The 26,419-nt window shown below is 35.2% G+C and overlaps 1 protein-coding gene across 2 annotated transcripts in view; it reads right to left on the reverse strand.

Moving 5' to 3' along the window:
* Positions 1-2,639: 2,639 nt before the first annotated feature.
* The window catches only part of LOC145279867 (uncharacterized), a 106,600-nt gene continuing 82,820 nt past the window's right edge, over positions 2,640-26,419 (reverse strand). For both annotated transcript variants that reach the window (XM_080131314.1, XM_080131313.1), the window contains exons 2-3: positions 15,022-15,516; positions 2,640-5,386 (exon numbers count right to left, since the gene is read on the reverse strand). In XM_080131314.1, coding sequence (XP_079987440.1) covers positions 5,079-5,386; positions 15,022-15,406 — 693 coding nt within the window. In that variant the 5' untranslated portion in view covers positions 15,407-15,516 and the 3' untranslated portion in view covers positions 2,640-5,078. The remainder of the gene's footprint in view (positions 5,387-15,021; positions 15,517-26,419) is intronic.

Genomic DNA, 26,419 nt, shown 5'->3' on the forward strand with positions numbered 1-26,419 from the left:
AGAAAATAACTTATTATAGCTGTGTCCTGCATGCTACTTCAATCAAAAAGAAAATAATTTATTATAGCTGTGTCCAGCATGCTACTTCAATCAAAAAGAAAATAACTTATTATAGCTGTGTCCAGCATGCTACTTCAATCAAAAAGAAAATAACTTATTATAGCTGTGTCCTGCATGCTACTTCAATCAAAAAGAAAATAACTTATTATAGCTGTGTCCTGCATGCTACTTCAATCAAAACGAAAATAATTTATTATAGCTGTGTCCTGCATGCTACTTCAATCAAAAAGAAAATAACTTATTATAGCTGTGTCCTGCATGCTACTTCAATCAAAAAGAAAATAACTTATTATAGCTGTGTCCTGCATGCTACTTCAATCAAAAAGAAAATAACTTATTATAGCTGTGTCCTGCATGCTACTTCAATCAAAACGAAAATAATTTATTATAGCTGTGTCCTGCATGCTACTTCAATCAAAAAGAAAATAACTTATTATAGCTGTGTCCTGCATGCTACTTCAATCAAAATGAAAACTTATTATAGCTGTGTCCAGCATGCTACTTCAATCAAAAAGAAAATAACTTATTATAGCTGTGTCCTGCATGCTACTTCAATCAAAACGAAAATAACTTATTATAGCTGTGTCCTGCATGCTACTTCAATCAAAAAGAAAACTTATTATAGCTGTGTCCTGCATGCTACTTCAATCAAAAAGAAAACTTATTATAGCTGTGTCCTGCATGCTACTTCAATCAAAAAGAAATTAATTTATTATAGCTGTGTCCTGCATGCTACTTCAATCAAAAAGAAAACTTATTATAGCTGTGTCCTGCATGCTACTTCAATCAAAAAGAAAACTTATTATAGCTGTGTCCTGCATGCTACTTCAATCAAAAAGAAAACTTATAATAGCTGTGTCCTGCATGCTACTTCAATCAAAAAGAAAATAACTTATTATAGCTGTGTCCAGCATGCTACTTCAATCAAAAAGAAAATAACTTATTATAGCTGTGTCCTGCATGCTACTTCAATCAAAAAGAAAATAACTTATTATAGCTGTGTCCTGCATGCTACTTCAATCAAAAAGAAAATAACTTATTATAGCTGTGTCCAGCATGCTACTTCAATCAAAAAGAAAATAACTTATTATAGCTGTGTCCTGCATGCTACTTCAATCAAAAAGAAAATAATTTATTATAGCTGTGTCCAGCATGCTACTTCAATCAAAAAGAAAATAACTTATTATAGCTGTGTCCAGCATGCTACTTCAATCAAAAAGAAAACTTATTATAGCTGTGTCCTGCATGCTACTTCAATCAAAACGAAAATAATTTATTATAGCTGTGTCCTGCATGCTACTTCAATCAAAAAGAAAATAACTTATTATAGCTGTGTCCTGCATGCTACTTCAATCAAACAGAAAACTTATTATAGCTGTGTCCTGCATGCTACTTCAATCAAAAAGAAAATAACTTATTATAGCTGTGTCCTGCATGCTACTTCAATCAAAAAGAAAATTACGATCTCCATTTTTAGACGATTTCATGTTAACAGCTTGAAAAACTTGATGGTAAAAATAAAATAACAAAATAAAACCCAGATTCTCATGAATTTAATGGAAAATGTTAACCTCTTTTAAACCAGACACTGTTTTAAGGACATGTATCCAATGTTTTCGTTTTGTAAACCTTGACAATCTTAATGTTTCTAATCAATCTTTAGTATATGTTAAAGTCATAAAAGACACACTTCTGCCTACTACGAACCATAAGTCATGTGGTTTTATGGCATTACTAGTCGGACTTTGAGTAAGTGGTAAAAATTTAATTAACTGCTTTAAAAAGTTACCTGTCTGAAAATGTGGATCATTTAACGATAAATTTTTATGTGCAACTAATCTTCCACTTTGAATTTTAGAATAATCAGGGTTCTTTTTTTTCTTCTAATGAGTTCGAAAATAATGGCCTAGGCCTAAAACGTAGAATCTCATTTTTGGAAAAGGAACGTATTTTTAAATGTAGATATTTCTTTTTTAATTTAATAAACTTAAATATTTTCCTTTATGTATTATATCCAAAGTTTTGATAAACTCGTTATGAAATTTTAGTCTATATTTTTCACTCTTTCCACAAACGGAAAACATACAATAAAACATTATTTCTGACGAGATAGTGACCAGCCAATGACTAAGGTCACAGCGGCAGCAGGAAAAAAAAACTGCCGAAACTTACAAATCTTTTGATATTAAACTGTGGATTATCTGATAGGCGTCATGTAGACGTTTAGCAAATTAAACATTACAAAATGTTCGAGAAAAGGATATGCACATCGTCTCTAGAATATTTACTTTGCTTCACCAACAAAACCTTAAATTAGATTCTGAGAACCAATGCTAGATTTGGGAGTAGGATTCCTAAACTACAGTCCTATGGTCATTAGTCTTATGTGATCAATAAATCATTTTCTAAAATATAAATACATGTGGATTTCTTTTTTTTTTTTTTTTTTTTTTTTTTTTTTTTTTTAGTAGCTCAACTTTTTTCTGATACGATTTCGATATCACAAAAACGTTTCGATTCTTCTGATTTAGATTCTGATTAATTAGTTAAGCTACTATAAAAAAAAAATTTCTGACAGCTCCGTTTTAAATGTTTTATTAAACAGGTTATATATACATACAAACATGCTTCTATACATATATTTACTACTTGGATTAATATTTAAATATATAAACAAATAACATTATGTTCTTTTGGATAGCTCAATAGTGCAATAATAGAGCTATACATATTTCATATAATTCACTGTTTTAGAAGGAAGATGATCTCATTTTTTTTTAATTTAAAACGTGGGGTTTTATTTGAAACGCCTTCATAATTTTCTTTTTGACCCTTAGCTAGTATTTGGGTCTATAATAGTTCATTAATTATAATTTTAACTTGACAGCTCACCAGCGAGTAGGTAGATATACTAACACAGAGTAGTAACATTATAAATAACGCAATGAGATAACAGGGGGTTGTTTACATGAGAGGAAGTTTAAAAATAAGTGTAATAGCAAAAGATGAATAAATCAAATGATTATATATCGGATAAACTATAATAAATACAAGAATTAGAGAATATTTTAACTTACATTGTTTATTGAAAAGTAATCGGGTAGTTTGGCAGATGTAATAATCAGTACCAAATAATAAATACTAAGTAATAAGAAATTTATATTACTATTGCATATACTATAATTACTATTATATAATGCTTAAATATATAAATAGTATATCACGTTGAAATAATAATGATATAGACACATTGTAAACATACTGTAATGCGTGATAATAGATACATGAGTTTGATAGAAGCAAATGAGCAAGTAACTACTATACATGATAAACGAATACACATGATGAAATCATAAGTAGCTTAGAAAACTGTTTTTGTTAATAATTAATATGTAGAAGGAAAAAAATATTAAAAATAGATGGTAATAATGGGGGAAGATACAAGTGGGGAAAAGTGTATAAATAAGCTATCCTTACAGTTAATATGTTGATATAGGATAGCAATTATTACTATAAATATACTAGGTGATAAGAATTATACTAAGTTAAATAATAACATCCAGGAGTACCCAGTTTACGTATACATTAATAGAAGAGAATGGAAACATATGGAAAGAAATATGAGAAAATAGTACATTATAATGATAAAATGTTTGTACAACTAAAGAGTAATAAGCAAAAATAAGGAAAATATATAAAACTATTTCAGCGTAAAAATGCAATATACCCTTGGAAAGTAAGAATATGAAAGGAACAATTGTAAAAATTTGAATTTTAATTGTTATATTCTAGGTCTGATAAAATGTATAACTAACATCATGAGATTAAGTGATACAGTGTACTAGTAGATTTGTAGTACCAGAACTAATGCGATTAAAATAAACTACATTTTATTTAACTAATAGTAACAGTATTTGTTTTTAATGACGTTCATACATTAGTTGGTGAAACAGCAAACACGTTACACCATAAGTCCTAAATAAACTCATGTAGTTTACATAATAAAAAAAATATTAAATTTTAAATTAGAAAATTATAAGACATGTAAGTTGGTTATAATTAATTATAATAATGATATTTAATTAACGTAATTTTATGTTAGGATTTGTAATGTATTAATAAATAAACTGCTGCCAGACTAGCATTAACTTTTGGATAAATATTACATACCGAAAGTGGACAAATGCAGCATAGAATAAAACAAGTGGTGAAAAAATTATTGTAATCGTACAACTGTCAACGAGATGTAAAAATGCAAGTATATTTTATAAAACACAAAAATATTTATAATCGGAAACCACCAAAAATAATAGCATATATTAGACGTACAGAAAAAAAAATCCGTGATTACCAGACGGTTGAGGATAGATCTGTTTATTATTCTGTTGTGAATTTTGAAATTTTTATTTTTATTTATTTATTACTTTTTTACGCTGATGAGCTGCCCAGTTGATAAGTGTAATTATTGAACTATTATGTTCCTATATACCAGCTTTGGACCGAAGCAGAATGCAGATGTTGCAAATAAACCCCAACGTTTTAAAATGAACAAAGAACTGAGTCTCTATTCCACGGAAAGCAGTGGATTATAAGAATATATATATATGTGTGTGTATATATATGTGTGTGTATATATATGTATGTGTGTATATATATGTATGTGTGTATATGTGTGTGTGTATATATATGTGTGTGCGTATATATATGTATGTGTGTATATGTGTGTGTGCGTATATATATGTATGTGTGTATATGTGTGTGTGCGTATATATATGTATGTGTGTATATGCGTGTGTGTATATATGTGTATGTATATATGTGTATATACATATATATACACACATATGTTTACATGATAAATATACAATTTAGATATACATGTGAATATTATATTATGTTTAAATTATTTATATATTCTTTTTAAAAGATCCTTTTATATACATATGTGCGTTAAAATTATGTATATATATATATATAATTTGTCGCTAAAAAATGTCAATCTCTATATAAAAAATAGATTATTTATCCAGCGAGTGTCTCACACTTGATCGTTTTCCACTGGAGTCGTGTTTTGTATTAACGGTCGCCAAATGTTGACTGTTCATGCCTGCAGGAGATGAGAATGACTTCCGGGATTTAATGAACTCCGACTCCAGTCGTTCCCGCACAGCCCTCGTGTTGTTTTGGTGTTTAGGTGTGCTAAGCGATTCCCATACTCGGCGTTTTTCAGCCAGACTCTTGTCAGCTATCAAACTGTCCTCTGCACTTAAATTCCCTTCTTCAGATCCTTTCCTTCGTGTGACATGTTTTCTGCTGCTTTTGTTTTCTGTCAGGAAACAAAGAAAAAAAAAGATATTTTAAATCATTGTTTTATTAATTTTTTTTACATTATAAACAGGAGTTTGATCACATCTCTATAAAAAAAGCATTAGTGCGTAAGGTTAATATGAAAGTTTTAGAAAAAAAAAATATTATGAAATGTTATTAAGCAGTTACACAATTAATATCATTTTTCTGATACTTTCCGCGTAACGCACTTTTTTCAAACAAGATTTTTCCCCTCTTCATTTTGCTAATGGTGTTAACTCCGGGGGCCTATTCCCTCCGGGGAGAGAAAAAGATATGTCCGGTGTTGTTGACTTTGTAAGTCTGAAATCAAATTACGTAAATTTTGATATGATTTACGTACAGACAGATGCCGTTAAAAATAAAAGTAAAACTATAAAGTTGACGGTTTTGCATGCCTTTATCAACGTCTTTCTATAAATTCAATATATTTTCGTTTTACTTTTGATTTCACCACTTATAAAAAAAAAGCCACCCGAGGAAAAAAGTTAATGAGACGAAATGATTTTCATTGGAAAGATGGAAACACTATGAGAGTATTTAAATTGATAAATGGTAAAACTGAGTTTGATCTCTTATAAAATGGTTTATGACAATGATGTGTTTACATTAAATTTGAAGACGATTATGTTGTAATCAATAGGGAAGTAGTATGGCAATAATGTATTTCAGTCTGAAAGCTTTTGCAACGTACAAATTTTTCGATTCTCTTCCTCTGATTGGTGTCAACGAACGGTTAGAGAAGACATAGTTTGCATAAATAACCTATACTCCAATATTTCTGATAATATTAAAATTGTACACATATGCACACATTACTTCACTTCTCTCCTCCTTTCCCGCCAAATTTAGTCGAAAATTGGATATATGTATTTGAAGTTTAAAGTGGTTCTGCCCCATGAGACACGTAAATATTCGGCACATAGATGTTTAAGTAGAGATTCAGGACAAGTTACATTTTATATTTTTGTACGCAATATGTAAATTTCATCAAAAGATCATTTATTTGAATTTTTAAATGGTTTGGTCTCATAAATCGTTTAGGATAAGATTGCACTTAGAGATTCGTACAGCTTCCAAGTTTCTACATACGACTTAAATTTCCTAAAAATAGGATATATTTGAACTTTTCAATGCCCTAAGAGAGTCCTCTGGGGCTGCGTTTTAAAATTCGACAATACTCCCATTATATTCACTGGTTAACTGTACATAGGAGTACACTTTTGGATTTTTATGTAGATTTCCTAACCTATCTGTCTATAAGGAACATAAAAACCTCGCAAACACAAATACACACAGACAGTAAATTATATATATATACTAGCAAAACGCCCGGCATTGCCCGGTCGCAAAATGCACTAAACAATTATATTTTAATTAATGCAGATTTCGTATTTATCATTATATTATGTTGGGCCCAATATATAGAAATGATTTAAAAAGTTTTAAAAATAAATAAATAAATACTTGTGCGCCACCACTGAGAATTGAAACCAAAAGTTTAGCTTACGATTTATTTTTTCTTTTGACGTTTAAGCTTGAGCTATGAAGATATGTTTGCTGCAAGGCTAAAAATTAAAACATGAACCAATAGCTATTACGTTACGCATGCATATTCGTAATGCCGTCATTCGACCTTCACCTGGCAAATTCTATTTCCTTCATTTTCACACTTTTGCACTGATTTTCTCCGGCTAAAAGTTTATAGTAAAGTTTCGCATGGGTTCGAATTAAGTTTCATTAACATATGTTTTCATTATCATTACGTTTAATGCCTGTAGACCATAAACTGCCAGGAGTTTGACAGGAAATGTTTTTAAACAAACATGTATACGTAGACACATATATATTTATTTATATTAATCTCAATGTCTGTGTCTCTTTTTTTTTTTTTTTTTTTCTTCAAATTGTATCTCCTCCTAGACGGATCGTCGTTGGATAACGTGCAGTAGCTCAAAATATTGCATTTTTGGTGCAGAACTTTATTAGAGGAATTTACTTTGTTAAAATAATTGCTAAGGGGTTCAAACCTGAAAGAAATGATAGCTTGACAAGCGTAGCACAATGGCGTCGTTCTGCATACGCGTACATCGTGTAAAAGAGACATCTATTTATTTAAATATTTCATAACATTGTTAAATCGGTTGTCCCTTTGGTGCAGTGGATAGTGTGACCGATTACTAGTACAAGGATTGCTATTTCGAGCTCCATCATTTCTTTTCTTTTCTTTTTTTACATTCCGATGTTGATTTTTCAATGTTATTGTGCAATAAATACACAAGAACATTTTATTAAAAAATGCAGAAGAATGCGCTTGATTTACATAACGAAAATATCATATTCAAAATATATACGATCTATAGGTTTATTTGTTACATTCCAAAAGTCACGTAAATAGATCAAGTAATGGTATTTTGTATTGGATTTACTCCTAAAATAATTAACTAATCACTATGAATTTTAATTATGTGTATATGTTTATATATTTCTATGTATTGGATTCCCTCGTCTGTTATAAATCTCATCTGTCTGTTAAAATGCATGCATGTTTTGGCGATGGACGCAGCGACAAAGACGTCACGTTTTTTTTGTTTTTTTTTTGTTTTTTTTTTTTGTTTTTTTTTTTTGTTTTTTTTTTGTTTTGTTTTTTTGTTTTGTTTTTTTTTGTTTTTTTTTGTTTTTTTTTGTTTGTTTTTTTTGTTTGTTTTTTTTGTTTGTTTTTTTTTGTTTGTTTTTTTGTTTTTTTTTTGTTTTTTGTTGTTGTTTTTTTTGTTGTTGTTTTTCACGTTCTTTTCCTCCTCCGTAGTACGAGTTCGAGCCTGCCTGCCTACTAACACTATTTTATTTATTTATGTTTATCTTTTTTATTTTATTTTTTTTATTTATTTATTTTTTTTTTTTATTTTTTTTTTTTTTTGCTCAGTACACACCTCCAAACACCCGGGCAACGCTGGGCACACTAACTAGTATAATATATAAAAAAAGTTATAATAAAGAGGTTTGTGCTTACTATAACTTTTTTATGCAAATATTATGCAAGTATAAATCATGTATAATACCTGCATGAATATAATTACAAGTAATAGTTTACTAAAAATGATCATCTTAATAAGAAAATCGAAAAATCTAATAAGGAATTAAGTAAAATAAATGTTTAAAAGAATATGCAAATTAGCTAGATCTTTTGCAGATGAATGCAATTCCTCGACTCATATATAACAAAGCTGTGTTTTCTTTTTTAAATAATTACAAAAAGGGTTTTTAATATGAATATCAAAATAACGCAAATTTATAATAGTATTAATATATAATACGTGTGTATTTATTATATATGTGTGTGTGTGTGTATGCTAGCAGTTAAGCCCCGATTTGGTCAGACCCTATGTACTGTTCATAACTTTATTTGCATATGTATATATATTAAAGAGTTTGACTCGTGTCCAGGTAGCCTACATCTACAATTTCAATTGTTTATACCCAAAATTGGGGGAGGAGTTTGATAGTCTGCAAAGGTCAACTTTTTCAACTTTGACCTCTTGGCAGCGAAACATGGGGCCCAAAAACTGATTTAAAAGGTTGCTGCATGTCTGAATACCCTTTATGTAAAATTTCAAATGTTTAGACCCAAAATTAGCTGAATAGTTTACTAGATACCGCAAAGGTAAAATCTTTTAAACTTTGACACCTTGGGAGCCAAATGTCCGGCCAAAAACCGATTAAAAACCTTGCCTTATATCTGAATACACTTTATGTACAATTTCAAATGTTTAGACCGCAGAGGTCAAATTATTTTTAATTTTGACCCCTTAATATTTATTTATTTGGGCTCAAATTAAATTTAAAAGTTAGATCCATATCCAAGTAATCTACATCTAAAATTTCAAGAGTTTAGACCCAAAATTGGCGGAGGATTTTTGAAGAGTTTTCAAAGGTCAAATTGTTGTTTCTGGCCGTAAGCCAAATAAAAAGATTTTCCCAAATCTCAATGCTCCTCATGTCAAATCTCGAGTCTGCAGACTGAAAATTGACAGAGTAATTTGTTAGGGAAATGTACACACACAGACAATTTCACTTTTGTAGATATATAGATATATGTATATAAAATAAATAAAAAATATATACTATATATTCTAAGCAAAGGCAGGAAGACAGTTTAACAATTTAGCTGAAAGCATGCAACAAGATCTGTGGAAGTATATGGCTTGTTCAAAATTCCATGACGGTTGGCAAGTTCGTATCAAGGCAGGAAAAAGACGATTAAACGAATTATAAGCGCGCGCACACGCACACACACACACACACACATATATATATATATATATATGTGTGTGTGTGTACAGCCAAAATACAATGAAATGGTGAGCTGTAGAGCAGAGAAACACGTGTGCGTAGAATACTGTTTTAAAAAGTAAAAGAAAAATAAATAATGTATATTTATTTTTTACGTACTAAAATAGAGGCAATATTTCTCATGGAGAAATAATTTTTGGATCTCCTAGATAGGTAAAATTAAAATTATATATATACTAGCATGGGTGACCGGCGTTGCCCGAGTGTTAAGAGGTGTGTGTTGAGCAAAAAAAAAAAGTGGTAAGAGGAAAGCTGGCTCGAACTCGTACCGCGAAGGAGGAAAAGAACGGGAAAAACCTGACGTCTTTGCTGTTACGACCACCGCCCAACCGTAGGTTTAAATTAAGACTAGACAATCGAAAAGAGGGAATGACTTTCGAAACTATCGGCGAAAAAAGCGACCCCTCCCTGTAGAAACGTGCCCAGTTGATGGTGAAGAAATTAATGTTTTTAGCAATTTTTTCGGTATTCGTCGTCTGAAGGGTCGAGCTTAAAAACGATACTGATCTTGGTAAAATCCGTCGCCTCCATCGCCTCGAGTCATGTCAGACATACATACATACATTTATATATTAGTAGCTTAAATTTTCGACCCAAACCGATTAGAAAGCTTTCCCCATCTCTGAATACCCTTTATGTAAAATTTCAAATGTTTAGACCAGAAATTATCTAATTTTTAGGGACCACAGAGGTCAAAATTTTTTTAACTTTGACCCCTATTATTGTAGTATTGGGAATCCCAGCTTAATTGCTATGTAGATCGTTTTAGAAATAGAAAGTTATGTAAGTATATTTTCATTTGCCATCAGCGAGTTGGTAGGGTCACAAAAGGTTAGGTTTGACAGGTATCAACCGAGGGAGAATGCACCGGAAATTAGGGGTGACATGCACCGGGAATTAGGGGTGACACGAGAAGTATAGTCGTAGGCTTCCGGTTGACGACCACATGGGCTGAGAGAGTGGTTTAGGAAGCAGATCGGAGATTTCAGGTATGTTCCGACAATCAGGGTCCGAGATAATAGGCTTGCCTTGAAATAAAAGATTGAAGCTTCAGTCCATCTTGTTGTCATTAATGAATTTGTCTGCAGTGACCACTCCCCAACCAGATGGAAGACCAGCGACCAGAAGATATCATCCTCTGGCCAAGGCAACCAGATATGTACGCATTATGTTATTTGCACATACATGTCTCGAGACCTTCCAAGGCAAGAATCGGTGTAAGGATAAGAACACACACCCACACACACATATAACAGTGAACTGCACGTAAGATACGTAAGGGCATACACACCAACGTCCATATATGTAAGAACGGTGATAAGCACACACACACTCGTAGTAGTAAACGTAAATGAAACGTTTAGCAATAAACATAAGAGTAAACGATATAATAACAAATAAATAAACAGGACACATCCAGTTTTACGGTAACATTATGATCCCTTAACATTTATTGTTTTGGGCTCAAATCAAGTTATTAAGTTAGATCCATGTCCAAGGAACCTATATCTAAAATTTAAAGTGTTTATACCCAAAATTGGCGGAGGAGTTTGGTAGAGTTTTCAAAAGTCAAATCGTTTAACTTTGACCCCTAAACAGCCAAATTTCTGGCCGAAAATGGATTACAAAGATTTTTCTAAATCTCAATACCATGTATATCAAATTTCGAGTATGTAGACTAAAAATTGACAGAGTTATTGCGTAGGGAAATGTACACAGACAGACATTTATTTTTTTATATTCCGCCCGAATAGATTAAAGGGACTGTAAATTGTATTGTTATAACGCTTGATTCATGCATTCATGACCTGAAAATTTCATATTGACTGTGTGAGTCTATAAGAAAATAACCCCTGTTATGGACGTGCGTCAGAAGTAGAGATGATTCATTGAATTCCTCCATGCAGAAAATATTTTACCCATCAACATTCACCGGCGCCAGTTTAACGTTTATGAAGCTGATGCAGTTAATGTCAGGATAATTAGCATTTCAAAGTGGCGGCAGAGATGTGAGTGAGAAAGCGTGCTTCATACTTTTACGACCGAGTCGTTGTTAATCGCTTACAAAAGTACATTGACAATGATTGGTGACTATGTAAAAAAAAAAAAAAAAAAAAAAAAAACGTTCTACAGCACAAAACGTTTTTCGGGTTTATTGATATCACTCCCGTCTCCGTAGCTCTTCAACGTTTAGGAGGCGTTACTGCTATTCTGCACATTAGTGCCTGTTTTTCTGTGCGTCCCGCTCTGCAACACCCTGTGAACGATGGCATCGTTCGGCGAACGACGGAAGCGAGTGAGCAAAAAGAGACGCGAACTAGCAGACGGTAAAAATTGGAAGAAAAAAAAGAAAGGAAAGGAAAGTTTAACAGTAAATAAAAGTAAGGGCTGAGTATCGTTGTGCTTCTTACAAAAAAAAGGAAGGAAAATTAACCATTCTAGGCTGGATTTATTTGTAAATCTCCAGAAACGATCCTCATGTTTTGTCAGGAAAACAGGATGCTGGCAACGGAGAGGTGTAAAACATGCCGTCGAAAGTGCGTCTTTAAACAACGAAGCGTAACCGGCGGTTTCGGATCTTGTCGAATCACACTCTCGCCGACTTAAAAAAAACTTCTTTAGGAATATTTTCAAAGAATATTTTCTCAAGAATCTCCGGCAAATACAGAAAAAATTATAAATAAAAAATAAAAACACTTATTTCATTGAAAAAAATATTTAACGAAAAATATTTATGTACCCCCAAACCAAAAAAAAAAAAATGTGTAAATAGTTTTTCATTAATTTAATGAATACAATACCATAATGACTTTTCTAAACAAACAAAACAAAAAATATATTTTTTTATTATTACGTTTTCACCTCAAACAAGGGACATGCCACTTTGGTGTAGGGGGGCTGCTATCAAGGACATAAGCTAGTGGGGTACTATGTAGGGAGTTGGGCAGCAAGATGGTTCATGTTACACTTTAACTTCTGCATGTCAGTACAGTTGGGGAAGCAGGGAACCGGAATGGAATTCCAAAGTCTAGCGGTTCTGGAGAGGAAACTACTAGAGTAGAAAGCTCTCTTACATCTAGGGATCTCTACTGTGTAGGGGTAGGATTTAGCTGCTTGTCGGGTTTGTCGAGGGTATTTACGTCGTGGGGGCACAAGTGTTTGAAATTCGTCAGAGCATTCACCATTACAATACTTGTAGAACAGACAGAGGGATACATTTCGTCGGTGGGACAGAGACTGAAGCTTGGATAATAGTTCAGGACGTATCAGGTTGGAGACTCTCTTTTGGACCTTATCTAGGAGCGAGAGACTAGTAGCAGATGCACCAGCCCAAATATGACAACAATACTCCATACATGGGCGAATGGTGGCCTTATAAAGGTACAGGACACTTTCGGGCGTTAGTAGCTTTCTAGAACGATAGAGAGAGCCTACCTTCTTCGCATTTCAAAAGCATGTGGACCTTGCTCTCAATGTAATTGTTCCAACTCATGTTTCCTGTGAACGTTAGGCCGAGGAGTTTTAAAAAAGTACTTTCAGATAATGAATCTTTGGCCATTGCTATTGGTGGTAGAGAAGGTTTCTTGTAAGTATTGAAGGAAACAAGTATAGTCTTGGCAGCATTGAATGTGACCATCCATTTTTGTCCCCATTCCACTACAGATTGGAGGTCATCTAGTGCTTCTGCCATTTCCTTAGATGTGTGTTCATTTGTTTCCTGTCGTGCCTGTTATAGAGCGTGGTGTCGTCAGCATATATACCCATCTGAGAGGCATTTTTGTCAGGGAGGTCATTTATGAATATTATGAATAATAATGGTCCAAGGATAGACCCCTGAGGCACTCCCGCATTTATATCATATTGTTTAGATGTACGACCGTCGAGGATCACCTGGTTTTTTCTCTTATCTAAGAAGGATTTAATTATGTTAAGTATTCGTCCAGTGATACCGTATGATATGATTTTCCTGAGAAGACTTTCATGCCATACCCTGTCAAAAGGCTTAGATATATCTAGAGCTACCGCTCTATCTTCCCTTGCTTTATCCAGTGAATGTTATATACGTTCAGAGATTACAGTTAGGATTTCTGCTGTGGAACGGGCTTGTCAAAATCCATTATTGTTGGTCGGTCAGAAGTTCAGCATCTGTAAGGTGATTGACTAGAGCTTGGTTAACTCAAATATTTTGGCGAAAAGTGGAAGGAGGCTAATGGGGCGATAATTTAATGGGCCAGTCCATTCGCCAGAATTCTTGAAAACTGGTACAACAGAAGTAGTTTTCCAGCAGTCCGGAAAGCAAGATTCATTAAGGCGTTTGTTGTAAAGTTTTGAGAGAACTGGAGCTACTTCGGCGGGGCATTGTTTTAATAGCACAGCCGGAATGAGATCAGGTCTACATGCTTTTGAGATATCAAGGTTTTTATGATAGCATGCACCTGAGAAGGGGTGATTTTCAGAGCGTCTAGTGTGGCATCTGTCCGCAAAGGAAAGTCAGGGAGGGGGTGGTAAGCAGGGTCCAATGTGGAGTTGGAGGCAAACCGACTGGCGAGCATGTAAGCCTTCTCGGTTGTTGAGCAAAAATCTCATGCTTGTTAGTTAGTGAGGGAATTGTTGATTGCCCAGTGTTTACTACACTGTTGTAGATTTTCCAGAAATCACGGGTTCCTAATTTTTGTGCTTCGATGCCTTTTTTGGTTTCAGTAAATTCTCTTAGCTATTTGTTCTCTAATTCAAAGAAACAAAACTTTTATTACCCCCACAAAAAAAAACAGAAAAAAAGCACATTTGCCATAAAATATAAATAATACAAATAATACAGTAAAATTTATGAAATTATTACAGTAGTTTTTTGTTTTATTTTCTTGTCTTTTTTTTACTTCTGTTCGCTTGCTATAATCCGATGGTTTCCGTTGTTCGACTGGCGTTGCTGAGCGACACTCACAACAAACGGACACTAAAGTGCAGAAGTACCATTACTGCTAAAACATCGATGATCTGATAAAAGAAAAGTGATTTTAACAATCTTTTAGGAAGAATAGATGACTTGTGACCCAACAACTTACATGTAGCATAACAATCATGCGTAACTGTTTAAGTTATCAGGGTTATTGTTATAATAATGATGCATATATCTTAGGTGTGAAATATGTTTGAATGCTCCGTACCAACACACTATTTCTAAAAAGCTAATCCACATCATCTAACATTAAAATTGAAAAATATTTTTAAAATAACAAAAAAAAAAAAAACACGTAAATATCTCACCGCTTTTCGTGTTCTCCAAGCAAGAGTCTGATTTGGATTCCCTCATGTGATCCGTATGGTCGTCTTCTTCAAGATCATCAGGGGCGATGAAGCCGTCCAGGCTAAGCTGGCTTGTCTTCGCTTGAGCAGACATGGTCTCCTGTCGCGACATCTGCAGCAAAACTTTCTGGTATTCTGCGCTCATGCGAAAATTACGGTCGTTCGATGGAAGCTTACTTTGAATTCGCTTCATCTCGAAAGTGATGTCTCGGAATTTTACCTTATGTGCACGCTCGATGTCCTTCAGTTCCCCCCTCAATCGATTATCGGCGCGAACCTTGTTCCGTAGATTCGCATCGTCGTATTCTGACCGGGCAACTGTAGCAAATTTTTTACGTCCCGACATGTTTATTCAAACGTTGTTTAACACTTCAGCATGCAGAGATTTATTTGCTTATTAATTACTTTGTAAGATCCATCCACGAGAGATTTTTTTTATAGGAGCTACTACTTGACCTGCCAATGAAAGAAAAAGACAATATTGTTAGCAATTAAAGTATATAAATAAATATAATATAGATATACAAATTAATTAAATGTATAGCATATTTAACTCAATTATACACATATTTATTATTTATATGTATATATTAATTATCTATCTATCTACTATTATATGAAAGGAACCCTGTATGTATCTATGTGTGTGAGTTCATTCCCTATAGACTCGAAAATGGCCGGGCCGAATTTAATGAAATTTCACATTTTAGGTACGAGGCTGTGTTCTTAGGTAGGTTTTGTATTGCAATGAATTCGATAAGTACTGACAATCGATAATCAAAATAATCCAATGAAAGAAGGAACAAGCTATTTTGGCCAAAGTTGAAACCTTACACAGCCTAACATCACAAGTGCATTTTAGAAGTTTTATTATCACACAAGCTGAAAGGCTCGACATATAAAATCAATAGTAGATTCTTTGATATGACAGGAACACGTTCGAAATGAATGTTTCTGTTTAAAGCACAACTGCACCAAAATACTTGACTTTTTCATTTTAGATTTAAATTCAACCCATTATCACCATACAAGCAGCAAGGCCAGACATATAAAATCAACAGTAGGTTCTTAGATATGACAGAGGCGAGTTTGAATAAATATTTCTGTTCATAGCACAGCTGAAGCATGATACTTGACTTTTCTATTTTAAACATTATTTCAAGCCATTATATATAAAAATAATTTTATAAAATCAAAAATAGTTTCTCTACAGTGTAATGTAGACTACAATGTATTGTGGACTAAGTCACCGAACTAGAGCAGGCAATCAATCGAGTTGATTGAGAAATCGGCGATTTCACCGGTTTCGATGACAATAAAAACAATGGAAGTGTGAAACATTCGTTGATCATCATGCAATCCCGGGCAACGTCGGGTCTTCCTGCTAGTATTATAAAAACCCTTTATTGGAAAATAAAAGTCCAAAAACTGTATAGAAACTATACTTCTAAAAAAACGTCCCAAAATACAAGACATATTTAAGAAACAAAATGATGACTTACAATGACCTTTAATTAATTTTTTTCGTTATTTATTTTATACGATAACATTTTACAACCTAAGTATTCGAGTGGCTTCTCTTGTAATGGCACTGTAAGTTTTTTTGTTCTGGCCCCTTAATCCCGTTTCCAACATCCGAATTCTTCCTTCTTTCTTCCCTCCTGATTAAGCAATATTATACAGTATGCGTTTTATTTCTTCTTATTCAGTTGCACGGATAATCTCAACCAGCTCTCCTATTTGGAAAGACCATATTGGGTTGAAATAAATGTATAATCAGATTTGGCAAATATTTTGTTTTTAACTTTTATTTTAGTCTTGCTACGCGTTGAATCTTTCCAGTAAAAATTTCCAACAGAAAATTACCCTGTCCTTTACGAATATAACATACAAATTACTATTAGCCTGTATGTATATATATATATATATATATATATATATATATATATATATATATATTATTATTATTATTATTATTATTATTATTATTTGAGGGTAAACAATTACATATGGTTGCTACAAATAACCGTCTGTTTCAGTCAATGAAACTCACTCAGGCGACCTGAACCTCTCAACGCCACAAAGATTTTTCAATTTTTTTTTTATTTTGCTCTTTTTATTGAGCACTATCTAACAATCTCGTTGTCTTCATTAGTTCCGACTTTTGAACACCTCAAACCTGAATATATATATATATATAGATAGACGATAGATAGATAGATAGATATCGATCTATATATATATATAGATAGATAGATGTGTGTATATGTATATATATGTATATATATGTATGTATGTATGTATGTATATATATATATATATATATATATATATATATATATATATATGAATGTATGTATATATGTATGTATGTATATCCAGAGGAGCTTAGACCCTGTAAGCTGCGGCATATATGACCCACCGGCGTGTGGAATATGCTCTGGTGCCCAGCAACCTAAGTTCCAGTCAGAGATCAAATGGCATGGTGGGTGGAGAGGGCTCTATAAGCCGTAGGTGAAGGCAACCTCCCTAGGAGAAGGAAAACTCTGATATAAAACCAGCGATGACTGCTGCATCCAATGATGTTGATTTGCTCTTCTTTTTGGGTCAATGTGGCATTTGTTTAGAGAGTGGGATTGTCTCGGTGCAAAGTCTTTCCCCATTATAACAATCCTCATGCACAGGCATTGCTCGATATAAATTAGATACACTTTTTACCATCTCGTGTATCTTTATAGCAAAAAAAAGGCTGGCTGTAGTCTAAAACGGCAAAACATTCAATGAAGTTGGAAAATATGATTATAAACGTAAATGGCAATAAGGGAACTGGAATTTCCAGGGCCTGGCCCGGCAGGTGTTTCAGGACTCCACAGCCTGGACCCGGTCATCATCATGCTACTGCGAGGAAATATATGACAATGACCATCGGCTGTTGGAATGTGCGGACGCTGCTTGACTTGCCGTCAGCAATAACGCGTTCAGAGCGTAGATCTGCTCTTGTATCTAAAGAACTTCAACGTTATGACATGGACATAGTTGCTTTGTCTGAGACCAGGCTGGCTGATGAGGGACAGTTTTATGAGTTGGCTGGGGCCTATACCATTTTCTGGAGTGGTAGAACGGATGGATATAAGAGGGAATCAGGCGTAGCTTTTGCTATAAAGGCATCAATTCTTTCTAGTCTGGAAGAACTCCACTGTAGTGTGAGTGATCGGATCATGACTATGAGGTTACCTCTGGTAAATGGTCGTTATACAACTTTTTTGAGTGTCTATGCACCCACTATGGATGCAACAGAAGATGAAAAGGTTTCTTTCTACCTTGCTTTGTGCAGTGTAGTTAGACGCATTCCCTCTGCTGATAAGATCTTCATTCTTGGAGATTTTAATGCTAGGGTGGGAAGAGATTTTGAAACCTGGGACGTGCTGGGTAAACACGGAGTGGGCAAGTGTAATGGCAATGGTCTGATGTTGTTACAGTTTTGTTCAGAGATGGGTTTTAAAATCGGTAACACCGTGTTCCAGCAGAAGGACAAATACAAGACGACCTGGATGCATCCTCGTTCCAAAAAATGGCACTTGATAGACTATGTGTTAGTCAGAAAATGTGAGATGAGGGATATCTGCAGTGTTTGTGTCATGCGGAGCGCAGAGTGCTGGACCGACCATCAGTTTGTCCGTGCAAAGATTAAGTGTGTTGTGAAGCCCAAGATGAGGGGAGCTAGTGTGGCTATCCCAAAGCGACTTAATGTTGCCCGTCTAAGGGACAATATTGTGAGGGAGAAACTAGTCAAGGAGATGGAAGAGATTGATTGTGAAAATACTTGGCCTGCTTTTAAGGAATCTGTCTATGAGGTATGTGAGAGAGTATAAGGCTATTGTGAGCGTAAACATCAGGATTGGTTCAATGATAATGATACTAAAATTCAGGCTCTTCTTGATTCAAAAGCCTGGGCATTGCACGCTTATCTCGGGGGTGGCTTGACGGATGGCGAGCAAGATCGACTGAGGGACAAGTTTAAGGCAATCAAGCACGAGGTGCAGAGGAGGTTGCGTGACATGCAGGATGAATGGTGGAGAAATACAGCTCGCCTCGGATTCGAACAACACCAAGATCTTATACAGCCTACTGCGCGCGGTTTACGGACGATCTCGAAAGATGGTGGGGATATTCTTCAAGACCCTACCGACATTCTTCATAGATGGAGGGAGCATTTCGATTACCTCCTGAACAGACCTTCTTACGTTGATCAGGAGTTTGTTAGGTCGATTCCTAGAAATCCGGTCAAGGATATCTTGGCAGAGGTTCCTTCTCTTCAGGAGGTTGAAACATTTGTCCATAAGCTGAACAATGGAATGTCTCCTGACCCGAATTGTTTGCATGCGGAGATCTTTAAATGTTCTGGAGCCAAGATGATGCAACGCTTAGCGGAATTGTTGCAGACTGCTTGGTGGGATGAGTGTATTCCGCAGGATTGGAGGGATGCATTGATGGTAGTGTTATATAAGGGAAGGGTAGCAGAGATGAATGTGGAAACTATCGAGGCATCTCTTTGCTTTCAGTAGTCGGTAAGGTGCTCTGTAGGATAATGCTAGGCAGAATACTGGAGCATATTGCTGATGATGTTTTGCCTGAGTCGCAGTGTGGTCTCAGATGTCGAGGGTCAGTGGATATGATTTTTACAGCCAGACAACTGCAGGAGAAATGTATAGAACAGCAAAAGGGGCTGTATCAGGTGTTCATCGATTTAACTAAGGCCTTTGATACAGTCAATAGGGATGCTTTGTGGGAGATTTTGAAAAGGCTTGGCTGTCCTGACAAGTTTTTAACCATCTTAAAGCTCTTCCACGATGATATGAAGGCTGTGATCAACGTTGGGGGAAAGCTGGCTGATCCTATCTCAGTAGAAAATGGTGTTAAGCAGGGAGACATTCCAGCACCCACACTCTTTGCTTTGTATTTCACCATGGTCTTTCGGATGGCATTTGGGGGTGCTCTGATGGTGTCTATATTCGTTACCGAACTACTGGGGGGTTGTTCAACATTAGGCGCTTCAATGCAAGTACAAAGGTACTCACCAACACGATTCGTGACTTGCTCTATGCGGATGACTGTGATCTGGTGGTTCATACGGTGACTGATATGCAGCATCTTGTGGACGCTTTTGCGGTTGTCGGCAGCGCATTGGGCCTGACGATCAATCTGAAAAAAAACTGTCTTAATGTATCAGCCTGCTCCAGGCATGCCATACTATGAGCCATCAGTTTATATCCGTAGGTCAAGGATAGCGGTTGTCTCTAAGTTTGTATACTTGGGTAGCACACTGAGTATGTCTGGTGCCCTGGATGGTGAGGTATCGGTATGGATCAGCAGGGCAAGTGATGCCTTCAGAAAGTTGGATGGGCGTTTGTGGAGACGCCATGTGATCTTGCTGCCAACAAAGATTAAGATCCACCTTAAAAAAATATGAGATTGATGAAAGAACCTGGGAGTGTCTTGCTTTGGATCGCAGAGAGTGGAGAAGGACCTTGCGAGGAGGTGTGGGTAAGTTTGAGGCGGATCGAACCCAGTATGAGTGGCTGAAGCGCGATATCCGGGAAGGGAGAGAAAAAGGAGCCGTGGATGGGAGGGGGAGCCAAATTGGTCTGGAGTGTGAAGTGTATGGAAGAATATGTCTTAGCAGAGCTGGGCTGATGAGTCACCAGTCTACTCATCGGCGCAGCGGGCCACAAAGCAGTCTTTAGTTGCCAGAGTTAACCTGTGTCAACTGCGGGCGGATGTACAAAACGAGAGGCTGTTTGAAACGGCATTTGATCCTGCATAGAAAAGAACAGCAAGAACGTGCTGCTTGTGGTGCACATGTCTATACAATGTGTGCTAAGGAATGCGAGAGTTTAGCAGAGCTTAAAAGCCACATTCGTGCTGCCCATCACTGAATGTTTTCGTGTTTCTATATACCTTTTTGTGCTATATCGAGTGATGGCAATGTTCGAAAGCGAATTTGCTGCCATCATCATATATATATACCAATACTCGTGTGTATATATGTCGATGTATGTGCTAACCCTCTCCAAACAATTAACAACAAAATAAAAAATAAAAATAAATAAACCAAATCATAGCCCTCCCCGCCTCCAAACATAAGCGAACACCCAACAGATCAAGACATACTTACCAAGAAATCATCTCACCAACGAGACGCTAAAAACTTTAACACTAAGACTCGAATTTTAAAGTAAATCCACCTCCTCCCATCCCCACACATTCCTCTTCCCCTCATGTATTCCTATGCCCTCAGCCACACCAGAAATTAACTTCCCAGACCCTCCCCCACAAGTTCCTTAAACCCCCAAACTAAAACATTATCGACATTCCAAGCGCCTCCACCTTCCCCCTTGTTCCATTCCTCTCTCTCTCTTTCTTCCGCCCTCCTCGCAACCCCCCTGACCTCATTCACTCTTTCACTCTTTCATCCCAAAATAGTGAACATTTCTGTAAAAGTCTGAGGACGCTACAGACGGCCAAAAAAACGGCCGAGTAGCCGAAACAATAATGTAACTTAACAGAAAGATACGGTAATAAAAAATAAAACGCATATTTGCTCTACAACAGTATTGAGCATTTTCTTCAGTTTTTATTAATTACCATCTCCACTAAACTATATATATATATATATATATATATATATATATATATATATATATATATATATATATATAAACAGAAGATTCCGACAGCACAACTTACTCGGAGAGCATCTTGTAATGGCTGATATCCGATGAGGAAATAAACTCAGAAGGTGGTCACGAGGCAGGAGTAGAAGACGCGCGTGCACCTGAGGAAGCTCACGGTTCTAAAGAGGCCCCACAATTGCGGAGAAGCACCCGACAAAGGCGACCACTGCCAGGATGTAGCCTATGTGATCATCAGGCCCATAGACTACATCCCGGCGTAGAATTTTAATAAAAAATACAAAACGTTATCAATTTTACGCTGTAATTAACGCCAAGGAGAGGCAATCAGTGAGTCAATGATATTTCATAAGAAGGAAATTTCTGATAATCATTAAAAATAACAGGTTCAGAATAATTGTTGAATTTCTGAAACATACTGGATATTTTCCCCTAATTTTGAGGTACGCTAACATTTTTCAATAATCATATTTCTTAAAGATTATCTGTTATTTGTTTTTACTCTTTTTTACCACTATCAAGAATATTACCACTTATACGTGAGGATTTACTATTTAGGATCATAGCTAATAAAGTATTGTATGGAGTTGAGCAGCGAGATGTTTATTCGCATTGCATTTAAATGTTTGCAATGTAGTACAGACAATGAAGCAGGGAATAGGAAGGTAATTCGAAAGTTTAGCAATCGGAAACAATAAATAATAAATACAAGGCTTAGCGAATCCAGTAATCACATGAGTAAAGAGATGATATTTTGCTGCTTGTCGGATAGGTCAAAATATTTCATTGATAGGGTACAAGTGCTACGAGTTCATCAGATCACATACCATTAAAGTATTTGTAAAAGGCATAAATATGCAACATTGCGGTAAAGAGACAGGAGTTAGAGCTTGGTCGATAGTGCGAGATAGGGTCCAAAAATAGTTTTAAATCTAATGATTTAAGACTATTTTTGGACTTCGTCCAAGAGTGAGAGACTAATAGTAAATGCACTAATCTGGTGGAATTGTGAGTCTTGCGTAAGTAATTTTATTGCAGAAAGGGCCAAAGGGTCATGTTGTGACATGTACCAAACACATTGAGCGATATTTTGAATTTTTCCAGTTTACGGTTATGTTTCTTTTTATTATTTCTAACTACGAAAACATCGTCTACATGGGCCTATAGGGTATTTGGAATGTTTTTCTTAATAATCTTATCGGTTGTCGTTTGGAAACACGCTACTCAATTAGTAACTTTGAAAGAAATTCTAAAGAATTGGTAGAGTTTACTATTCGAAGACTGTGTAGAGATATTTCTTTCTTTGTCTTAAATGTCGCCACATCAAAATTTAAAAAAGATCTGGGTTGATCAAGTGAATAAATTGGCAGTACATTTATGCTGAAAACTATTTTTAAAAAATGGAATTTTCCACATAGCAACCACACAAAACAACAGCTACTGCCAAAAGGGATACTCTAATAGAGAACAGAAATATCTGCATAGTCCTGTCAGAACTCCCTAAAAAATGAAGGAACCTCGTGTAACAAGCAGTATTATTAGGTAAAAACCCGATCAACGCCGGATAGAAACATTTAATTTTCTGTTATCTGTCTATTCAAGTGTCTATCTATCTAGCGGAGTAAACTGCAGATTGAATCGTGAGAAACAATAAGTTGAGCGAGCAAACAGATGAGGAAAGGGTCAAAGGGTCATGTTGTGACATGTATCAAACTGAGTAGACGGTCAATTGCACCGGAACTATGCGTGCAGGGACCGGACGTGACGTGTCAGGTGTTCCGATTTGGGTAAGTTTAGTTGAGTTGGATTTTGAAACGCCGAACAAGCAATATGAATTAAGAAGGTCTTCACATGAGAGAAGTGAGGTCTCAAATAGAGAAGTCAAAGATCGTCAGTCACTCCATTTCTGCTGACGATATATATATATATATATATATATATATATATATATATATATATATATATATATATAGCAGGCTCCTTCAGTCTAGATGCCCACGAAGGGTTGCTTGCGCGGGAAATTTTTGTGGCAGGAGGTGCACACATTATTAAATACCAGAGGCAGGTGAAGTACAGGACGACTGGGAACAAATGCCGAGATAAGCGGAGAGAACATACAGCGCTTCCAATTCCCAAATGGTCATCCATATGTTACTAACCAGGCTCAATGTTGCTTAACTTGGGTGATCTGACGAGAACTGGTGTGTCAACGCGATTATGCCGTGTATATATATATATATATATAGTTATTTTAAAACCAGTCACCATTTGTAAACGTTTTTTTTTATAATTTTTTAATTTTTTATTTCCATATTTTGTGTACGCAGACCCCACAATTTTAATGAATCATCATTATGCCAGATCAAACATACCCATTCCTGTGTCTCAATACATCTTCTATCATTATATGTGATCAGTTTTCTATAAAAGTCAACCATATAGGAGCCTATTCGTGACCAGTTATTTATTTGCTCCGCCACCGAGCAAATTAGGCACAAGGCCGATTTTTAATGTGAGGAGTGAAGGGGAAATGGGGAGCAACTCCCCGGGGAGTAGAGGAGCTGGATAATGACAATTGGTATGAAGGGTTGCCCCTACATTGACCAAGGTCTTATTTGTGGAGTCGCCCCCACATATGGTCTTTGCTTGCAGTATCTGTTCCGGCAGATACTACACTTTGATCTTGGCACGAAGGCCACGAAGGTGGCCTATTCGTGACTAGACACACACACAGACGTTCAGCTTTATATTATAGACTAGCAAAAGTACCAGTCGTTGACTGGGTTCAAAAACAGTCTACAGAAAATGGACTCTGATTTATGAAAGTATGATAGGTTATGAAAAAAAAGGGTTGTAAAGAGATAGCTTCGAATTTGGGGGTATCAAAGTTAAAGCAAAATATGATGAAATAAAAATAGATAAACCTCATAATTTATTATACCATAAACTGTTCACACTGAAACACTTATCACAATATTCTGTGGATCTATATTAAAAAACCTTGTTAAACTTTGTGACATATTTCTATTCTATAGAGGTCAGGCGCGAACGAACACCCCCATAATTTTATTATACCATATTTCTTCAAACTGAAACATAATTATCAAAGTACACTTATGCAAATACATATGAAAAGTCTTTATTAAAGTGTGTGCCTATTTCCATTTTATGGAGGCCAGGCGCGAACGCAGACCCCACAATTTTATTATACCATCCCTATTTAAGTTAAAACATACTTATTATGTACATCTATATCAAAAACTCTTTCTTTTTCGTTTCATCGTCACATGGCAACGTCGAGTGTCCCTGCTAGTAATTAAAATAACATATTGAAATCTTTTTTTCAATATGTTAAACTTTACACGTTTCCAGTTCATATGGATTTTTCGCTATGAGCATTTATTTTGCTGAAGTACTTTTACAAGAAGGTTAAGTGGCTATAATTTCAATCGAAAAACTGAATGAGGTCTCTAATAATATTTTTTTTAATTACATTCTTGCTGTCTCACCTTTCATGAAAAGGGATTGCAACTAGCAATTTCTAAATTTAAGTGGGAGGACGGTTTCTCTATCCTCTTATCAACCCAAAGGAAGTTTTAACTTTTATGAAAAATCAAGTTTTAACGTGTTATTCAGAGGGATGAAAGATAATAATGAATTGATCAAAAGTCGCAAATTATACTTTAGACGTTTGTCTATATATATATATATATATATATATATATATACATATATATATAATAGGACAACACACACACATATATATATAATAGGACAACAAGAGAATGAAATGAAGACACAAAACTATATATAGGTAGATATAAAATGGATCATTTATTGAATAATGGAATACAGGCAAAATTTGGGGGATAGAAGGGACTCTTTATGCCAGGGCATTTCGAAGCCTAACGCTTCTCATCAGAAGAGTAGAGAAGGTGCTAGGTAGCATGGGGGAGATGCGGCGTCTAGCGTAAGGTTTGTTAGGGATGAAAAAGGTTAATAATAGAGTGTTGGGGGAAGCTTTCATGAATTCTAAATGAATAAGGAGAAGCTTATTATATATAGTATGATATATATTTTTTGGAATTGATCTTTCTCTTTTCTCTTTTACTTAAAGCTATATATATATATATATATATATATATATATATATATATATATATATATATATATATATATATATATAATGTTTGTTCATGGAATCTACGTTTAAATTTAAGCACAATTAGATAGTGGGGGGAAAACGTATATAGTGGTTGTAGTTAAACCAGTGTTTTTATGAAAGTTTGGCAAGGGGGTACCACACACTGGAGTTCAGTCTAACACTTGTCATGGAAATAACGATAGAGCAGAGACAGGCTCGCATCGTCCTTTCTGTGGGAAAGAGGTTGCAGGAAAGAGAAAAGACCATCACCTACAAGGTTCCGAAGCTGGCTTTAAACTCTATCAAGGCTGAATAGGGTGCGCCGAGTGGCTCCTGCTCAGATGCGTCAACAGTACTCCATTTTAGGGCATACTTTGCTCTTATACAGATAGAGAAAGGCATCGATTGTTAGGTGCCTACTGGAACGTTAGAGTGATCAAACCATTTTTCCAGCGATCTTAGCAGCAGATTTGATGCATGTATACCATTTCAGATCAGGAGTGAATGCGAAGCTATTGGAAGA

Source organism: Euprymna scolopes, chromosome 7 (assembly GCF_053919585.1).
Source record: "Euprymna scolopes isolate OS-2025 chromosome 7, ASM5391958v1, whole genome shotgun sequence".
NCBI classification, from domain to species: domain Eukaryota; kingdom Metazoa; phylum Mollusca; class Cephalopoda; order Sepiida; family Sepiolidae; genus Euprymna; species Euprymna scolopes.